Source organism: Ipomoea triloba, chromosome 3 (genome assembly GCF_003576645.1).
Source record: "Ipomoea triloba cultivar NCNSP0323 chromosome 3, ASM357664v1".
Classification (NCBI taxonomy): Eukaryota; Viridiplantae; Streptophyta; class Magnoliopsida; order Solanales; family Convolvulaceae; genus Ipomoea; species Ipomoea triloba.
The window spans coordinates 19,095,389-19,114,315 of NC_044918.1; the positions used below are offsets into that span (position 1 = coordinate 19,095,389).

The 18,927-nt window shown below is 32.2% G+C and overlaps 1 protein-coding gene across 2 annotated transcripts; it reads left to right on the forward strand.

The window, feature by feature from the left end:
* Positions 1 to 9,431: 9,431 nt before the first annotated feature.
* LOC116014319 (putative pentatricopeptide repeat-containing protein At5g08310, mitochondrial) lies at positions 9,432 to 15,403 on the forward strand. Of its 2 annotated transcripts, none has more exons than XM_031254349.1 (5): positions 9,432 to 9,698; positions 11,490 to 14,280; positions 14,428 to 14,571; positions 14,759 to 14,833; positions 14,939 to 15,403. In XM_031254349.1, the coding sequence occupies exon 2, from the start codon at positions 11,551 to 11,553 to the stop codon at positions 14,134 to 14,136; it is 2,586 nt and encodes an 861-aa protein (XP_031110209.1). In that variant the 5' UTR covers positions 9,432 to 9,698; positions 11,490 to 11,550; the 3' UTR covers positions 14,137 to 14,280; positions 14,428 to 14,571; positions 14,759 to 14,833; positions 14,939 to 15,403. The 2 variants fall into 2 exon arrangements, with proteins under 2 accessions (XP_031110209.1, XP_031110211.1); XM_031254351.1 differs by lacking the exon at positions 9,432 to 9,698 and adding an exon at positions 10,714 to 10,874.
* The last annotated feature ends 3,524 nt before the right edge of the window (positions 15,404 to 18,927 follow it).

Consider the following 18,927-nt stretch of genomic DNA (forward strand, 5'->3'; position numbering starts at 1 on the left):
ATCAGAAGCACACATATACAGATAATAAAATCAAAAGGGAGAATACTCATTTCGCAGAAACAAGGATTGGAGGTTCCAATTCATATTGGAAGGCAATATGCACAAACAAAGCCATAGATTTCATAATAAAATGCACAAGACAAGATAGCAAGCATACCGTTCACCGAAAATCACAATAGAGACTCGTGCTGATAACGTGTTGTAATTTGGCTTATCAATTAGCTCAGTTTCCGCGTGGTAGTTGTATGGTAACGTGTTGCTTGTACATATGAACATGATTGCAAAAGGAATGAGAGAAGTAGAGAGAAAAGGTAGAAGACAAGATATATTAATCTCAAAAGCCCCATCTTATTAATCTATCAAGATGTATATATATACAATAATACAACCCTTCATTTTCTCAACATAATGAAGGAGTTAGATAAAGGGCAAATGTAAAGTCTAAATATAATGGCCATCAATATATATATTTATAACAAATAGGATAAATAGTCCAAATATTTTTTAAATTCAATAGTTTAAATGTCATTTAATAGAAAATTAAAAGGTAGGGTGTGAATAATTCTTCCTTCTAGGAAGGTGTAAATCATGGTAACTCAACCATGAACATGTGAGACTTGATTCTTGGTCTCTTTTTTCAAATTTCACTCCTGTGACCAGTTGAGCTACCAATGCGAGCGTGAATAATGCTTTCGAAACTATAAATAGAGGTACTCTTATTTCAAGTGAAGTGAAGTGACAACATACAAGAAGGTAAAGTTTTTTTTTTTTTAAATCCTTATGATTCTTTACACAATAGAGGTTCGAATCTCTGATCATCCATTTGAAATGATAACCAGGATGTCATCACATTACATGGAAGTTTGCAAGGTATTTAAGTATCTAAACATTATTTCTAGGAGTTCAAATTAAAAGGCAATACTTTTAAACTTAGTTGACCTTAAGCACAATTTTTGTTTAAATTTTTTGGCCATAACAATTTTTCTAAGAAAGAAATATCTATACTAAGTAGGGGATCTAATTTTCTAATTATGAATGTTTCTAAAGTATATGAAATTATGAATATAAGAATCTGCTAGTCGTTATATCGTGGACCATGGTCAAAAAACGGCATTGTTTCTTTAAGTAAAAAAATAGTTGTTGTCACATCTTAACAGAGCTCTGTAAATGAAAATACAGTTTATCTGAAATGATACTGTCTCACATTTGTTTTTATATTACCAAATGAAACTGTAGTTGAATTGAGATGAAATTGTAGTTGTGTTGAAATGAAACTGCGTAACAATTTCACATATTTGAGTATCCATTGTCCAATGAAACTGTAGTTATATCAAAATAATGTTGTAGTTGTGTTGTAATGAAACTATAGTGTATATAAAATGAAACTGAATAACAGTTTCACATATTTGAGTGTATGATGTTGAATGAAACTGTAGTTATATCGAAATGAAATTATTGTAGTTGTATTGAAAGAAACTGCAGTGTATATAAAATGAAACTGAATAACAGTTTCACATATTTAATTTGAGTGTATATTGTCCAATAAAATTTTAGTAATACCAAAATGATACTATAGTTGTGTTGTAATGAAACTATAGTGTATATAAAATGAAACTGAATAACAGTTTCACATATTTGAGTGTATAATGCCGAATAAAATTATTGTAGTTATGTCGAAATAAAACTGTAGTTGTGTTGAAAGACCTTTTGGTTTAGTGGCACCCGGTGTCCAAGCCTCAGTGGAGGCAACTGTTGACTCTTTGTGCCAGATACTACATTGTAACAGAGTCAGTAGTGCTCAAAAAAAAAAAACTAAATATGTTAACACAAATAGAGTTACTTTACATATAACGACGCGAATATGTGACGCTTCTTTTCATAAAAGAAACGGCACCGTTTAGACCATGGACTTGGCATGTGGCCCACGCGCGGCCCAACCACAAAGACATCAGTTGTTAAACCATGGACCAGGGTCCACAAGGTGAGTCTTAGGTAGTCCTAAATAATATTGAATTATGTATTTTTAGTATTGGAATTATGAACTTTAATTTCAGAATGCAAATTGTGTTTTTAGAAGTTGACTTGAAACCTTATAAGGTGGATCCTGGTCCATGGTATAACAACTAAATTATAACATTAGAAAAATATATAAATTATAATTATTGCTACAAATTTTAAATAATTTAATTTAAAATTAAATTACTTCGAATTTTATTTAAGAACTCTTTAAAGACCTTTCATAAGATTTGAACTGAAAGTCTGAAACCTTATTTAAAGAGAAACTAACGCTTCTTGCTTGAGTTGCTAATAATTGCATTAATTAGTATTTACAAAATTAAATTGAAGTATTGCAAACTAGTACTTCAGTTCGTATGTAAAAATAAAGTTTCAATTCAATGATAAATAAATAAAAGACAGTATTAACTCTCTACGTTATCCATTTATCTTAGCTTGTCTCTCGCTATCTAGTATGAGAGGATGAGGATACCCTTTAGGTCTACCCTATGGTTAATGGAGGGGCATGATGCCTTGACAAATAGAAGAGGTCCATTCAAGTGGATTGTGGGGAGATTCGAAATATATCTCCTGGATTTTGGGTTTATTTGGAGGATTTTATGAAGATTTTTTTTATTGAAAAATTCCAAAGTGCAGATTCTTTAAATTAGTCGTTTTTCTTCTGAAATTTTTGTAACATATATTGTATGCCTGCAATTCTGTATCTTCTTGTTTCATGAGATCTTAGCTAGAGTGTTGATTCATGGTACAATATTCTACCATGTATTTTTTCTTCACTTAATTGTAATTTGATTATATAAATATTTGTAAATATTTTTGCCAAACCACGCCCACTATGTTAGTTTAGTGATGCCCAATGGGTTGGAACACTAATGTGGGTCATGTGTAATAAAAATAAAATTAATGTATATATATATAATATATCATTAAAAAGATATAATTGAAATCTTTTAAATGATACTCATATTGATATACTTTCTATTTTTTAAACAAATCTATAAGTACATAAAATCATTACTTTACGGGCGTTTGGTTGGAACGAGAGAATTAGAAAGGAAACGAATTGTAATTCCTTGGAAAAGAATAAGATGAGAATTCAAAATTCATTGTTTGGTATGTAGGAATAGAATTAGTGAGAATTGAAAGGGAAGAAGTGAATAAAAAATAAAACACCCTTATTAACAACAACAACAACAACAACAATAATAATAATAGGAACAGTTGTCATTTGCCGTGGAATTTCAATTATTGGGGAGAGGGGAGACCCTAGGAATTGGAATTGGAATTCCCTCTAACCAAATAATAGAATTATAAATTCCATGGAATTTGATGGGAAATTAGGAATGGAATTACAATTCCATCCCACCAAAAGCCTCATTAGTGTAATGCTTATGTACATTAAGCTTTGATTTTATGAATATACAAAAAGAACATTATATATAGACATACAATACTGTAAATAAAAAATACATATGATATACATTTAGTTTAGCATTTATGGACATTAAGGTTTAGGTAATTAGGTTTATGGATGTATACACCAAATATTATAAACATAGTACATGATAAATGTTATTGGACATGATGCGTCTGTAGTATAATGTTTATATACATTAAACTTTATTTCTATAAGCATATAGAAAGAACATTATAAACTTACTGTACAGTGAATGGAAATACATATGATGTACATTTAGGTGAGTGTTTATTAATATTAGGTTTATGTTTATTGGCATATAGAACAAATATTACGAATCTAGTACATGATGAATATTATTAAGCATGATGTGTCCATAGTATAATAATGCTTATGTATATTAAGCTTTAATTTTATGAACATATAGAAAGAATATTATGAACCTACTGTAGAATGAAAATACATATAATATGCATTTAGTTTAATATTTATAATCATCACTTCCACTCATGTTCTCTTTCTATAATATCTGTTTTGTAGACATTTATGGCGTTTGACATGTTTATATATGGATTTGGGCTAGTCACTCTCATTTCAACTGTTAATAATCAAATGCTATATGTTTGTTTTCTTTTATATTATAAGTTAAAAAAAAATGTATTTCAATATAAGAGGATGTAGCTCAAAAACAACAAACTCAATCAAAGCTTGGAAACTCAATTGTATGGTACTAGACGGCCGGTGTTTTCAAGAAAGAAGGGTGTGTTTTTGGATCCATACCGAAAACCCAACACTACTTTCCCGAAGCTACAAGATAAAGGAATTCAAAATATGGACAATCATCCTCACGTGCAAGGAACAAATTAAGCAATTAAAGGAACCGAAGACTTGAATCTCAATTTGTTGTATTTAGTGCAAATCCGCAGTGGTTCCAATCAATTGATCCTAATTTGCATAGAGCCAGTAGCCATAAAAACAGTGGCGTTGGCCGCGCTAGATGACTTCAAATTGAATGATAGCATACAATCTCCTTCACAAGCGGAATAGATCATATCAAAGTTTCTAACTTCTTTTTCTTCTTCTTCTTTCTTTTTTTTTTTTTTTTTGTGATGCTACTTGTACGTGAATATAAATGTAAGAAATATTTTGATTTGTAAAGTAGCATTTTAGAATTGAAAACTAATTTTTCTGCAGGTGGATATTAGAATCGAAACATTATGTGTAATTAAATTTGATATTGATCGAAATATATAATCACTGTAGTGATCGATATTGTATTGTTATGGATCATAATTACTACTTGTTTTAAAATTGCAAAAGTAGTGGATAATTTGTCTAAAAGTGTTAATTGAAATTGTAACTTTTTTTTAAAAAAATTACTTATTTATTTCTGATCATCAATGGTCGGAAACCAAACAAACAATAAAACCACATAACTTGGGTCTAAAATTTCCGACCATGGTGGTCGGAAATTTTAAATCCCCACCCAATCTTATGGTGGTCATTTTTTTTCAACCACTTTAGAATAGTGGTCGCTATTATTTCTGACCACTCTCTTCAATGATTAGAAATAGTGACAAAGATTTTTCTAGATACCCAAAACGATTAAAAAAAAAAAGTAGTCAGAACACGTGTTTTCGACCAAATTAAGGTCATTTCCGAACATTTTCAAGTGGTCGAAAATCTCTTAATTTCTAGCCGTGGTCCATGCATATAGGATTAACTTGTATTGTCATCTTTATGCAGGGCCGGTTTTTTATTTGCGGGACCCTGTGCTAGTAATTAAGTGTGCCCCTATCAAAGTATAAATAAACTGCAAATTGAAGAAAATTGCAAAGAGAAAAATGTAAAAAACTTAATTTTGGACCAATATAATCACAAATATATATACTAACTATTCGGCTAGGGCTGGACCAGGGGCCCCCAAAATTTTGGGGCCCTGTGCAGTTGCACATCTTGCACGCCCTAAATGTGAGTCATGTTATATTTTGTTACACTTTATTATTTGTTATTATATGTTATTACTTTAAGTGGCTGTAGCTTAGTCTAATAGTCTAGCCTATAGAGTAGGAGAGTCATCAGTAGCCTGTACTATAAGGACTCTCTCTCTCTCTTGTAATCGTTGGATAATTCAGATCAATTCTCTAATCCTAAAATTCGGCCCTGTCTTTATGCCCATCTAAAATAAAATAATTATCTCTTTTGAGAATTCTCAAGAAACTTCAAGTCCAAACAAGAATAGCCGCCAAGGTCTTAATCAATTTATACAAAAATTTATTATTATTATTATTATTATTATTATTATTATTTGTAAATATGGCTCTCCCTGACACTATCCGTACAAAACAATTAAATGAAGAGAAGTAATAAGTTGAGTCATAATTAATTTGAATAATGGACATTTATGCCAAATACGATTTCATGTCCCCTATCACTAGAGTGTACCAAAAGCGATGACAGTGTTCTCACAATCATTTCTTTGAACAAAGACAAGAACACATATGCGAATGAAGATTAGATCAGAATGATATAGATATTTCTTTTTCAAAATTAACATACATTAAAAATATCAATAATATACCTAAGTAATTATATATTTCGTATTATTCTGAACCACTACCTTATTCCTGTTAATAAACCCTTCTATTTGTCGACAGATTTGTCGTTTTGCAATTGTAGGTCCTCTTCGGACATTATATTGTCAAATGCCTTTCAATAGCCTCATGCAATTAAGTCCCATGCTAGTTTTTCAACTGCACACTCTTTCCTCTTTCTCTTTTTGAAATAATACTTATTTTCATGCCTTGAATAGTTATATTTGCCTGCTATTTCTCATATATATGATGACATCACATTGAATGTATTGTAAGCCGTAATATAATTATATAAATATATAATGCGTGTTCAAAAGTATATCTAAAGAATGTTAAAACACGTAACATTATTGATGGAATAATTTGACAAGGTATGTACTAAATTCGACCCAGTGCGTCTAGCCCATCCAAGAAGTTAAACAACAGTTAGGATTAGAGAACAGGAGGAACGGTTACAAGAGTTCACGCATTAAGAGCACTGCTTCATTAAAGGTATAAGTTATGGATGACAGTGTCACTTATTAGGAGGTTGTTGCTATCATTATTGTAACCGTTACAGGTTTATAGTATAAAAGCTAACCCGTGAAGCGAGAGGGGGACACACTCTGTTTATTATACACAAATCATAGTAATACAATTATTTATGTTTACGGCAAAAACTTGTGTGAAACCGTCTCACGGGTCTCAATCCGTGAGACGGGTCAAATCTTTGATTAATGATATCAAAGATGGCCCGATCCATTAATTAAAGATTTAACTCATTAATCAAATATTCAACTTGTCTCACGGATTGAAACCCTTGAAACGGTCTCACACAATTGTTACCCTATGTTTACTAATACATAAAATATATTCAATAACATTATTACCATCAATTATGAAATGTTTTATTATTGAAGTTAAAGATCCTTGATTAGGTATTTAAATTTTTACCATGTACATTTATATTTATATTATATATTTTTAATCCTATCAACTTAAGTGTTATTGAGTAGGTAGAGATTGTATTTATATTGGTGTATTAATCTATCTAACGATTTAAGTATAAGAAAGAAATTTTGTTAAACTTAATTAAAAAGTGATTTAATTTGAAGTAGAATAAGCATTTCTCACAGGAACACTGAAACATGTTTGCCATTTAACAAGCGGTGGGGTAAATAGTCCTTGACCCAGCCCAAGCAAAGAGGGCCTAGTGCTGGATGGGTCTAAGGAGTGAAGGTAGGCCCATTTAATAAAAAGAACACATGTGATCAATCATGGACCATAGTTTACCTTATAAGGTGGATCACTGACATAAAAATGCATTTTTTATATACTAAATATTTTTAATATACTAAAAGTACATTTTTATATATTAAAAATTTATTTTTGAAGATACATTGTTTGTGAACTGAAGATTCATTATTTGATAGGCTATCAAATAATGAATTTTCAGTACACAAATAATTTACTCTCGACATATTTTAAAAGGAGCATTTATTCATGGTCCAGAGTACAATTTGCCACATGTGACAGTATGATCTTGGAAAATACTTCCTATCTTTACAAAGTCACACAATTTTTGTCACTCTTGATATGGCTATTTTTGTGTGGTTAGATATTATTATTATTATTTTTTTTAACTTTCTTCTTTTTTATTTGAAATCTCAGCTAATGAAAAATTGCCACATTAGAAATGACAAAAAAATAAATGACTTCCTCCCACGCTCTTGAGCAAGGATTCTGTGGACTTAATTAATATAGCGTAAATTGAGAAATTTAATATTATAATAATAATAATAATAATAATAACTAAATTTCGTAGAGATATTTAGCATTGTTCTATAATCTTTAACCAGCCAATTTCACCACCATCAAAACTAGTTAATAGAAATTAAAGTATGCGCAAGACAGCTAGAAGTGACTATCAACAAGTTGTTGGCCATGTTCCTATATATCCCCAAACTCTCCTTTTTATGTATAAATACCCTAGCCATTAGTAATTACGAGTGGGCGATTGACTTTTTGTATTAATTATACTTATTAGACCGGTCAAAGTGTTCGACAAGATAACACGAAACCCACACTAGTTATGTACTTAGTTCCTACTTCCTTGGTGACAGGAGATATTTTAGCTCCATCAACAAATTGATGACAGAAACTTGACACTTCAGATGTTTTAATACAAATGAAAAGATCAGATGGAGAGGCCATGTGATGAAACATGTGGATAATATATGCCTTCTATTCCCTAACCATACCTTCAAAACAGATCAGATCAGAAATATAATTAAAGGTCAAATCTTACCCTTAGTCCAAATTCCTTGAACCTCTTGTTGGCCTGGCCTTGTGGCCTTGTTTCTATATGGTATATACAAATCAAAGCTGATGCATGCATGAGTTAGCTAGGGAGATGAACATAGACGTTTCGTTTGGTGAATATCAATGATTATTTTAATTTGTTGTTTTATGGCCCAAAAAGAGAAATTGAGAATATATTATATTGTTTTGATAAGATATTAGGATATTATACATATGTACATGTATGATCGAGCCTTAACAGTCACGAAAGTTTCGCCTTCTTGTGAGGATGAGCATTGAGTAGTGATTTTCCCACTTAATAAGCCGTTGAGTTACTGTAATTTACCATTCTATAATTCTGTCAATTAGGATGTTGATCATTGAGGTGAGGGATTTCGCCTGGACAAGAATATTATACATACAGTTTTCAAAACGTCCAAGATTGAACTATTTGAGTACTAATTGTGGAGGATAATCAAAACAGGATGATTAATTGATTGATTCTTAATTATGCCGACGTAGGTTCCGTGCTCGAATTCCTTAAAGTCTAGCAAAATGAAACCTCTGTTTAGACACACATATCTCGTGCTCATAATTAATTATGGTTACATATATTTAATTGCTTCTAAATATAGTACGGATCCTGTACTTAATTATTCTATTTTATTTAATTAATACAAAAAGAGTCACAAAAATCATTTATCGGGAGTTTTAAAAAAATCACAAAAAGACGATTCATTACCGGCAATTCTTTTGTTTTTTTTTTCTGATTTTTTAAATTTAATTAAAATTATTTTAAAAATTGGTAACCGCCACATCAGCACAGTTATAGGTAAACATGTCAATTTGGACTTAATTGCATGAATTTATGTAGTTCAAGAACTAAATTACATTCTTTTTTAATTCGATGGTCTAATTACAATTTTGTGTGTAGTTCAATGGCCTATTTAACCCTTATTTCTTTTATTTTTATGAATCTACAATATTATCTTTGTAAATCAGGACTCATAATTTCATGGACTCTGGTCCATGATACATTTTGCCTTGAGATACTTAATTGGGCCTCAAATTACAAGTACAGGAAAGATTATCAGGCCCAACCCATACGTAAACTTTCAGAGTTCAGCAATCAGCACTTTCTTCACACAGCGCCACGCGGCGTCGCCGCCACACTAAACTTCACTCCTTCAGCGCCGACCGCCATCGACGCAGCCAGCCGTGATCCAACCTCGCCACTGACGGCTCACCGAGGCAGCAATTAAGTTTGCCGAGACTGCGAGAGGAGACCTCCAGGCGGAAGACCACTACCGGCGGCCAGCGCCATAGCTGTATGGCCACCGGCTAGAGGAGACTGCTGGAAAACCTTAGCAAATCTGGAGGCAACCACGCAGGTTTTTTTCCCCCCTATTTTCGCTGAATTTTCTTGATTTTTTCTGATTTTTGAATGTTCGTATATTTTTCTCGACATTTTCTGTTTTTCGAATGTGTATTTATATAATGATGTGTACATTTCTTTTGTTCTTAATTTTACTGATTTTTCTTGATATTTTTTTTCTGATTTTCGGATATAATGTTATGCATATATATAATATAATTCTAAATTTAGCTGATTTAATTTTAAAAATTCTGATTTTTTCTGTATAATGAGCATATAATTCGAACTCAGTTTTTTTGTTTTTCTTGTTTAATTGGCTCTGGCATTATAATGCCAGACTAAATTGGTTAAATGTGCTTTGTGTATTTATACAATTAGCCCGAGTAACATCAGCATCCATTTTCCCCACCAACCATCCTTCTTAGGTTCCACTATCTATCTTAAAAAGGACGCCTTTGCCTTAGATGAGAAGTGTATATTTAGTTAATGTATATTTGGCTTTAGTGCATATAATGTTACTTTTACAGCAGAGGATTATAAATTCGCTGAGATGAGCAGTGGGTCAACATGTGAAGTTGTGAACTGCAGTAGTTGTTAGTCAATTGACTGAATTGAGGTTTTTAATTGCGAGTGGTTTCTGATGGTTTGTTAGATCAGCAGTAGGTTTGAATTTTTAATCAATAATTCAACAGACACTATGTAGTTTGTAGTTGAACTGTTTTGATTTTTAATGATCTTTCCTTTTTGATCCCATTGTTCAAAATTCTTTAATTCAGTGATGCAAATATGTAATTTGTAAGTTTCTTTCAGTCTTTCATAGCTATGTTATTAATCTGATACTTGCAATTTGAATAACACTCTTGACTTTTAAATGGAATGATTCCAATACCTGCATTAAATTCCTTTTAGGCTTTGATCAAATGCTGTTTTCCACTTTCATGTAATGTTACTTGTCCCTTTTATGTACGGAGTATAATATATACTGAAATGTGAGACAGGGATTCCCTGAGGGGAATAGCCATCCCCAGTGGATTTTTCTGGGAACCCCCGGGAAATCCCCACGGATGTGGGGATGGGGAAAATATTTCCTCCAAAGTCGGGGAGGGTGTCAGGTTGGGTTCAGGGAATATGCCCCTATATATTCCCTGCTTCATGGCCAACGCTAATTTGCGCAGCCTCAGCTTAGAGACAAGTATTTTTCTAACCTTTAACTCGGCAACCATGGTTCCCACTTCCCAATCAATCTCTATTCCTTCCTTTGTTACGCTTTTATTTGAGATTATCAACATTCTATTTTGTTGACCAATTCATTTTAATTTATTTTTTAAATATTAATTACAGAAAAAATGCAGGCGAGATCTGTCCTTAATTGGTTTAGTAATTTTCCAACGTACAGGGAGAAATAAAAATTTTTATCTTTCCATTTTGAGAAATTTACAAAGTAAATAATGAGTTGTATATCTATGTATATTGGTTTGTCATAAGTATGTTCTCCATTTTCTTTTAGATTTTTAAAGTCTGAGTTTTTATGTAGAATTTTGAATTTATTGTGCTTTCTGTATGTTAGAAAGTGCTATGGTTTGATAGATAAAAGCAAGTTACTGTTATTCTGTTGTTTGGAGCTGTTTGATTCTCCCAAGTGCCTAGCAATCTTAGAATCATTATTTTAGACTTGTGTTGAGTTGAATTTATTTAATATTACAGAGTAGTGCTTGACAACATTGGCAGGATCTCTATTTTCTGTAAATAGTTGTACTTTATATCTTATGAAGTCTAATCCTTTTATTGTCTATATTTTCTCTTATAGAAAACAGTAGATGGATTTCTTTCATATAAGAGTAAAGCAAAGACTGCCATTGCATTCCTGAATGCGCAGAAAAGCCGATCCTCTCCAAAACAGTGTACAGTTTTCAATGGCTGCACTATACAGAACCCAAATGACACATTTCCTTGTCTTCAAAGTAACAACAACCACAACAAAGCTACTCATTGTGCAACTCAACCAAAGCGCTTCTTTGACTCGACTCTTGCGACCCATTTGCACCAATTCCCATAATTTTCTCCGTCCAGAACATTTCAATACTGTTGATACCCTCATTTCAATATTCACAAAGCATCCCATCGCCTCGGAAAATCAACAACTCTTGGACTTGGGATCAAAGCTCACTCCTAAGATTGTTGAATCGGTTCTGAAAAGCCTCAGGAGTTGGAGAATTTCCCAAATTTTCTTTGATTGGGCCTCGAATCAACAGGGGTATAACCATAATTGTTACACTTTCAATGCCATGGCCGAAATCCTTTCACGTGCTCGACAAAATGACCCACTGAGAATCTTGGCCAGCAAGTTAGTTAAATCTGGATGTTATATGAGTCCTGGGGCATTGGGTTTCTTTCTGAGGTGTTTGGGTAATCAAGGGCTTGTTAAGGAGGCTAATATGTTGTTTGATCAGTTGAAGAGGTTGGGTCTTTGCATCCCAAATAAGTACACTTATGGTTGCTTGTTGGAGGTCATCTCGAAGTCTAGTGATGTTGCTATGATAGAGTTGAGGTTGACTGAGATGCACGACTATGGATGGGTGTTGGATAAATATGCTTTGACTCCAGTTTTACATTGTTACTGCAATGCAGGGAAGTTTGAAAATGCTTTGAACATTTTCAATCAGATGCACGAGAAGGGATGGGTAGATGCCCATGTACTCAGTATCTTGATGGTGTCATTTACCAAGTGGGGAGAGGTAGGCAGTGCATTCGAGTTGATTGAGAGGACGGAAGAACTTAATATTAACATAGGTGAAAAGACATTTTGCATCTTGATTCATGGCTTTGTGAAGGCTGGCAAAATGGACAAGGCATTGCTACTATTGGATAAAATGCGGAACCTGAGATTTTCCCCAGATATTGCGATTTATGGTGCTTTAATAGGAGGGCTATGCCGGAATAAGGAGACCGAGAAAGCTTTGCAGTTATTCAGAGTCATGAATGAATCTGGTCTAAACCCTGATGTTAAAATTATTTCTGAGCTTTTATCTTGTGTTCCTGAAGAGAGCGATATGATCCAGTTGCTGAAGATACGGAATCTGAAGTTGGATTTAAAAGCAAAGATTCTGATCTACAATTCTGTTCTAAAAGGTCTAATTAATAAAGGTTCTACTGATAAAGCCTATCATCTACTTCGAGCAACAATGGGAATGGAATATGACTGTGATTTTTATGATGATAAACTTTTCTTGATGAAGGAAACTTTTCACCCTGATACCTTGTCTTTTGAAACTGTTATTGATGGTTTGTGCAAGTCTGATAAATTAGATATGGCTCTCATCCTCTTTCGAGATATGGATCAATTTGGTTGTAAACGCAGTGTGCTACTGTATAATACTTTAATTGATTGTCTAAGCAGTTTGGATCGCTTGGGTGAATGTCGTAGGCTTCTGATTGAAATGAATGAATCAGGATTCAAGCCAACTCATTTTACATACAATTCCATTTTTAGATACTTATGTAGGCAAGGGGATGTTGAACAGGCTCTTGGTATGGTGAGGGAAATGCGTGAGAATGGTCATGAGCCTTGGATAAAAAACTACACATTGCTTATTAAGACACTTTGCCAAGATGGGAAAGCAGTCATATCATGTAATTTCCTTGCTGAAATGGTTAGAGAAGGCTTCCTCCCTGATGTGGTTGCTTATTCAGCGGCCATAGATGGCCTCCTGAAAATTCAGCAAATGGATAAAGCTATGGAGCTTTTCAGAGAAATTTGTGTGCGTGGTTATTGCCCTGATGTGGTTGCTTATAATGTTATAGTAAAGGGGCTATGTAAAACTGAAAGAGTACTGGAAGCCCAGGATCTTTTGAATGAGATGTTGGATAAAGGGCTTGTTCCTTCAGTTGTAACTTACAACTTACTCATTGATGGATGGTGTAAAAGTGGTTATATTGATCAAGCTATCCTAATTTTCTTGAGGATGGTTGAAAACGAGCAGGAACCAAATGTCATTACTTACACTACTTTAATAGATGGGTTATGCAATGCTGGAAAACCAGATGATGCTATGAAGCTTTGGGTTGAAATGGAGAGCAAAAGGTGCTTTCCAAATAGGATTTCTTTTGTGGCTATCATTAATGGGCTTTGCAAGTGTAGCAAACCAGATGATGCTCTGGTTTATTTACTGGAAATGGAAGAGAAGGATATGGAGCCCGATGTTTTCATCTATATAGTCCTAATTAATGCTTTTATATCCAAATCAAATCCAAGTGCAGCTTATGCCTTGTTAGGAAGGATGGTCCAGAAGGACATTTTCCCCGGTTTAAGTGACAAGTACCATTCAGTTCTTAAAGATGCAATACTAATCATGTTCACTGATCCAAGGACTTCATCAGATGTAAAAACTCTAATTGAAGATGGCCGCATCCCTGAACATCTCCATATTTCAGAAATTGGTAACATGACCGAATGACCTCATTGAAAGGGTCTAATATCAGCTTACATCACATGTTGGAAATTTGAGTTTATCAGAAGTAGCATTCACTTCTATTATTGCTTTGTAAGCAGAAGCCTTTGCACAAAGCAGAACAAATTCCAGTGCCATTTTTAGAGGCAGGTAACTGTGAGCAATTTGTCCAATCACAAAGGCTGTTGTTGTTCATACTAATTACTGAGTTATGCATTTTCTCTTTGTTTCTTTTTTTGAATGCAATTATTTGTTATGTGCTGTGTAAGAGACTGATTGGTTGCCTGAATCTTACAGGTGAATGTTCCAAAAACGAAGAAGACATATTGCAAATCCAAGGAGTGTTGGAAAGCGCACCTTGCACAAGGTCACCCAATACAAGAAGGGGGAAAGATAGCCTTGCTGCTCAGGGGAAGTGTTATGATCGCATTCCACAAGAAAGTATGATATGAAGCTTTTCTAATCTATTATCTCTAGAATTGGGGAAATGTTGAAAATTCGTTTAGTGAAAGAAATGACGAAATATTGAGAATTGGTTTAGTGCAACGTAAGGGAAATATATAGCATTGGCTGTGTGGCAATGCAGTTTCACGGCTAATGATGCTTTTATCTACCTCCTCTAAACCAGGCAAAAACAACCTAGAAGATTGTGTTGAGGTTGCAGCGCCAAGGCTGCAAACATGTTTCACAACATGCTATCAAGGTTAGTTGTTAGAATTTGTAAGCTTTGTACATTTTCATATCTTTCTGGTTTGCATTCGTCTATATTTGATGATTTCAATTGGATTGGTGGAATTTGGTTGTGCAGAGGTGCAAGCATTTTGAGATTGGTGGTGACAAGAAAGGAAATGAGACATCTCTTTTCTAAGATTGACATCAATATAATGAATTGGTATCAAATCTTTTCAAAAGTAGGTCCACAAAATTTTGCTTGTTTAGTTATTAGCTTTTTACCCTAGATTCTTATTAACATACATCTACGTTTTGACATGACATCTAAATCCTGAATGACTTGACTATGATTGCAAGCTCAAGTGGGCAAATTATTCAGTAGACTTTACATACTGAATGTTCACAATTTGTATACTGAATGTTCACAACTAATTCTACATACTGAATGTTCACAATTTGAATTGTGAACATTCACTATGTAAATTGTGATGGGTCCACCTTGCAAGGTGGACCCGGGTCCATGGTATAACTATTGGCGCAAGTGTGTTCCCTTTAAGATGTTTTGGATTATGGAGTTTAATAATTAAAAGCTGTTTGATCATTCCATTGGACCATTGCTGCTATGTTTTCTGATGTCATTTGCAATAACATGGGACCTGTTTTTCCTAAACAAATGCATATCTTAATAGCTCTAGTGGATAATTCTTTTTCTGTCTTATTAGTGTGATGGTGTTGCATTCTTGATTTTCATTTTTTACTTTATTTTAAAATTTTTTGATGAGTTGGCTTTCTCTTATGTTCATGCATTCCATTATGTTCAATCAGCCTAAAGATTATGTGACATGGTATGTGTCCACTTTCTGTTTGGAATTTTATTGAGTAAATGATACTTTATCATGTCATCATGTTTTTAGCATTCTTAGACTATCATATTCTTAGTTTACAACCTTAGAATATCAAATGTTAATCTTATCTTCTTCATTTAGGTCTTTGGGCTTCAAGTTTTGCCTAAAATACTTAGAAAATGATTTGTACCACTAGCAAGGAGGAGGTGGATCAGCTATGTTTGACTTTTTAAATCCCATTTTTTCCTTTCAAAGTATGAAAATTCTAAATTAAAAATAAATATTTTTAAATCCCATTTTTTCCTTTCAAAGTATGAAAATTCTAAATTAAAACTAAATAAGTTTTCTAATCTTAAGACCTATATAACCAATTGCATTATTTTGCCAATGACCTTGTGGTCAAGCAGCGTGAAGTGGCTCTACCAAATGGGTAGTTATGGGTTCGAGCTTCAGTAAAGGCGGTATTGACGGTAGTACTCCAAAAAAAAAAAATTGCATCATTCTCATTTGTTCGCCTATATTTACATGAAGCTAAGTTGGAGTCTTTATTAATATTTTGGAGTTTGCATTTAGTGTATTATTTTTATTTATTAATATACGTAGTAATATTTTTAATTATAAAACTAGTAGATAATTAATATTTATGCAAATTTAAGAAAATAATATTTACAAATATATCCCTGTGTATAATTTTTATATTTACAGGTTTTCTTGTTTATGTGATTGGTTATCATACCACACAACATACTTCAACGTTACTATGTGTTCGTTGCCACCAAATTTATCTAACAATGAATTATATTACATCATACGATAAATGGAACTTTTTTTTTATTAAGCTAAATGCTTTTATTTTTCCTAATTCTCATCTAAGCAGTACACGTAATACTATTATCTTGTACTCTAGTATTTCTTTTGTTTGATTAAATATTTATCTTTTTTTCCTAATTCTCATCAAAGTAGTGCATGTTGATAGCTGAGAATACTGTTATCTTGTCATCTAGTATTTCCGTTTAATTGAATATTTTGCAGGAGGGATATTTAATGTGTGATTTTCAACAAATCTAGGGAGGTAATAGGTGGGGGGCAATATGGATGTATTTAAATCCATTTCGTATTTATTAATAAATCTCCGAAGGGGAAGGTTAGGTTTCTATTAACTTATGAAAAAGACAACCAAATTAGACTAGTGCTCTGTTTTCAAAAAAAAAAAAAAAAAAGAAAAAAGACTAGTGCTCTTATAAGACAAAAGTTTGAAACCTACAACACTGCTTTTTAACTTCTTTTTTTTTTTTTTTTAAAGTGAATGTTCATTTTGTTTTGATAAATACTTAAATACTTAAGTACAATTAGACCTTGAACATTTTAAAATCGTGCAATCCGTTCCAAATGATCAATTATCACCTAGAAATGTTTATAAATGTTGGTGTGACATATTATGCAAAAAAAATATTTGAAAATTTAAAAATAAAAAATCAAAGGCAACCAAGTCAAAGGTTCCTGTCTAGAGAACAACATTTCTCTTAAATTTTCTCTCCTAATATTTATCTTTTGATGTTACACTATATAATTGGAGTTTTCTCTATTTAATTATTATTAAGTAGATTTATTTTGTTAACTTCTTGTAGGGTGAACCAATTCATAAAATAAAAAATTGTATTTGTCATGTGAGCAGATAAACTTAGAAGGTAAATTTATGAGAAGTTAACATTATTCTTAAATTAAATACTTATCATATTATGGCACTTGAACCGGCCTTGTGACATTTCTAACTGCCAATATAATTCACTTCTACAACAAGCCCCTTTTTCACATCACATGTTTGGACCTGTCTCTTTTGACAAATTAATTTTTCTAAATATGAGTTTGACAGCAAGTAAATTATGCATTAAATTCTGTTATTTTAAGATTATTTACAATTCAAAATATAAGTTTTAACACCTTGTGCTTAGATTATTATTTTTATAACTCAAGTTACAACGCTTAACATTATAATGTTAAATTATTTGTTTCACACGAGAAAAATTAAATTGAAAAAAATAAAATATGACACCAAAATATTTTTTTTTTCTCCTCTCTCCTAGTTACCATTAAAAAAAATAATAATAACTAGTGAAGTTGCTCTAAGCTATGATTTTAAACAAATCTAGTGAGGTAATAGGTGGGGGCAATATGAATATATTATGTATGATCAGTTGGTGTGGATATGCTTAAATCCATTTCGTATTTATTAATATATAATTGTCCAAAGGGGAAGGTTAGGTGGCTATTAACTTATGAAGCAGACAACCAAATTGGACCATACTCTTATTATACCCCAAAAGTTCGAAATCTACAAAAAGGTGGTCGTTTTGTTTGTGTTAACTACCCAAATATTTATGAAGATATTCCCTTTGCTTCATTTTATTTTTTTCATTTAAATATCATTTTGGAGAATTTAATTAAATGTTTACTGAATTTATGCATTAATTATATGGTTTATATCACATTTTATAATTTTTTATATGTAGGTAATCTTATTTTTCTCGGACTAATCTTAAGTCTACAAGATCTCACCCCTATCGTTATTGCAATTAGTCTACAGGTCAAACATTAGTCTGACTCTAGTCTTCATGCGCAGACAAGATATTCAATCCACACCTTCCATCATCTTGAGTCTTTATTCCATCCATGTTTTCAGTGAGATTCGGACCCACACTGTTGCTTTCATTCGTGACATTAAGTCAGACAACAAATTACTATGCTAAGCCCCCAAGGTTATTTTATAAATTTATATTTTCATTAGTAGGAGGTCAATTTCACTTTCTTTGTTTCTTAATTTTATTTTTTAAAAATCATTTTTAAATTATCTTTTTATATACTAATGTAATTTCTAAATATATAAATTTTATTAACTAATACTAAATAAAATGTTACAAAAAATTGAATTGTTTATAATTTGATACAAGTCTCATTAACCAATAGAGGACTAGAGGAGTATAAATTCAAATGACACATTCAATTTTAAACATATATATCATAAACGTTATTCACTAATAACATTAACTTTTAATGTTAAAATTGAATGTAAACTATTTTAGTTAACTTTAGTATTTTTAATATAATGTTTGAATATATAAATTTTATATATCAATACTAAATTTAATATTATAAAAAATTAAATTATAAATAACTTCAGTCAAACTTCATTAATCGAACCAGACAAACAAGGGACAAAGAGGGTATTGAATTTATAAACGATGCTATTTGAGAGTTGAGACCAGGGTCCACCACCCTGGTC

Bases quoted from the DNA above. Each gene is read 5' to 3' on its own strand.
- LOC116014319 (XM_031254349.1), top strand. From the start codon at position 11,551: ATGCGCAGAAAAGCCGATCCTCTCCAAAACAGTGTACAGTTTTCAATG.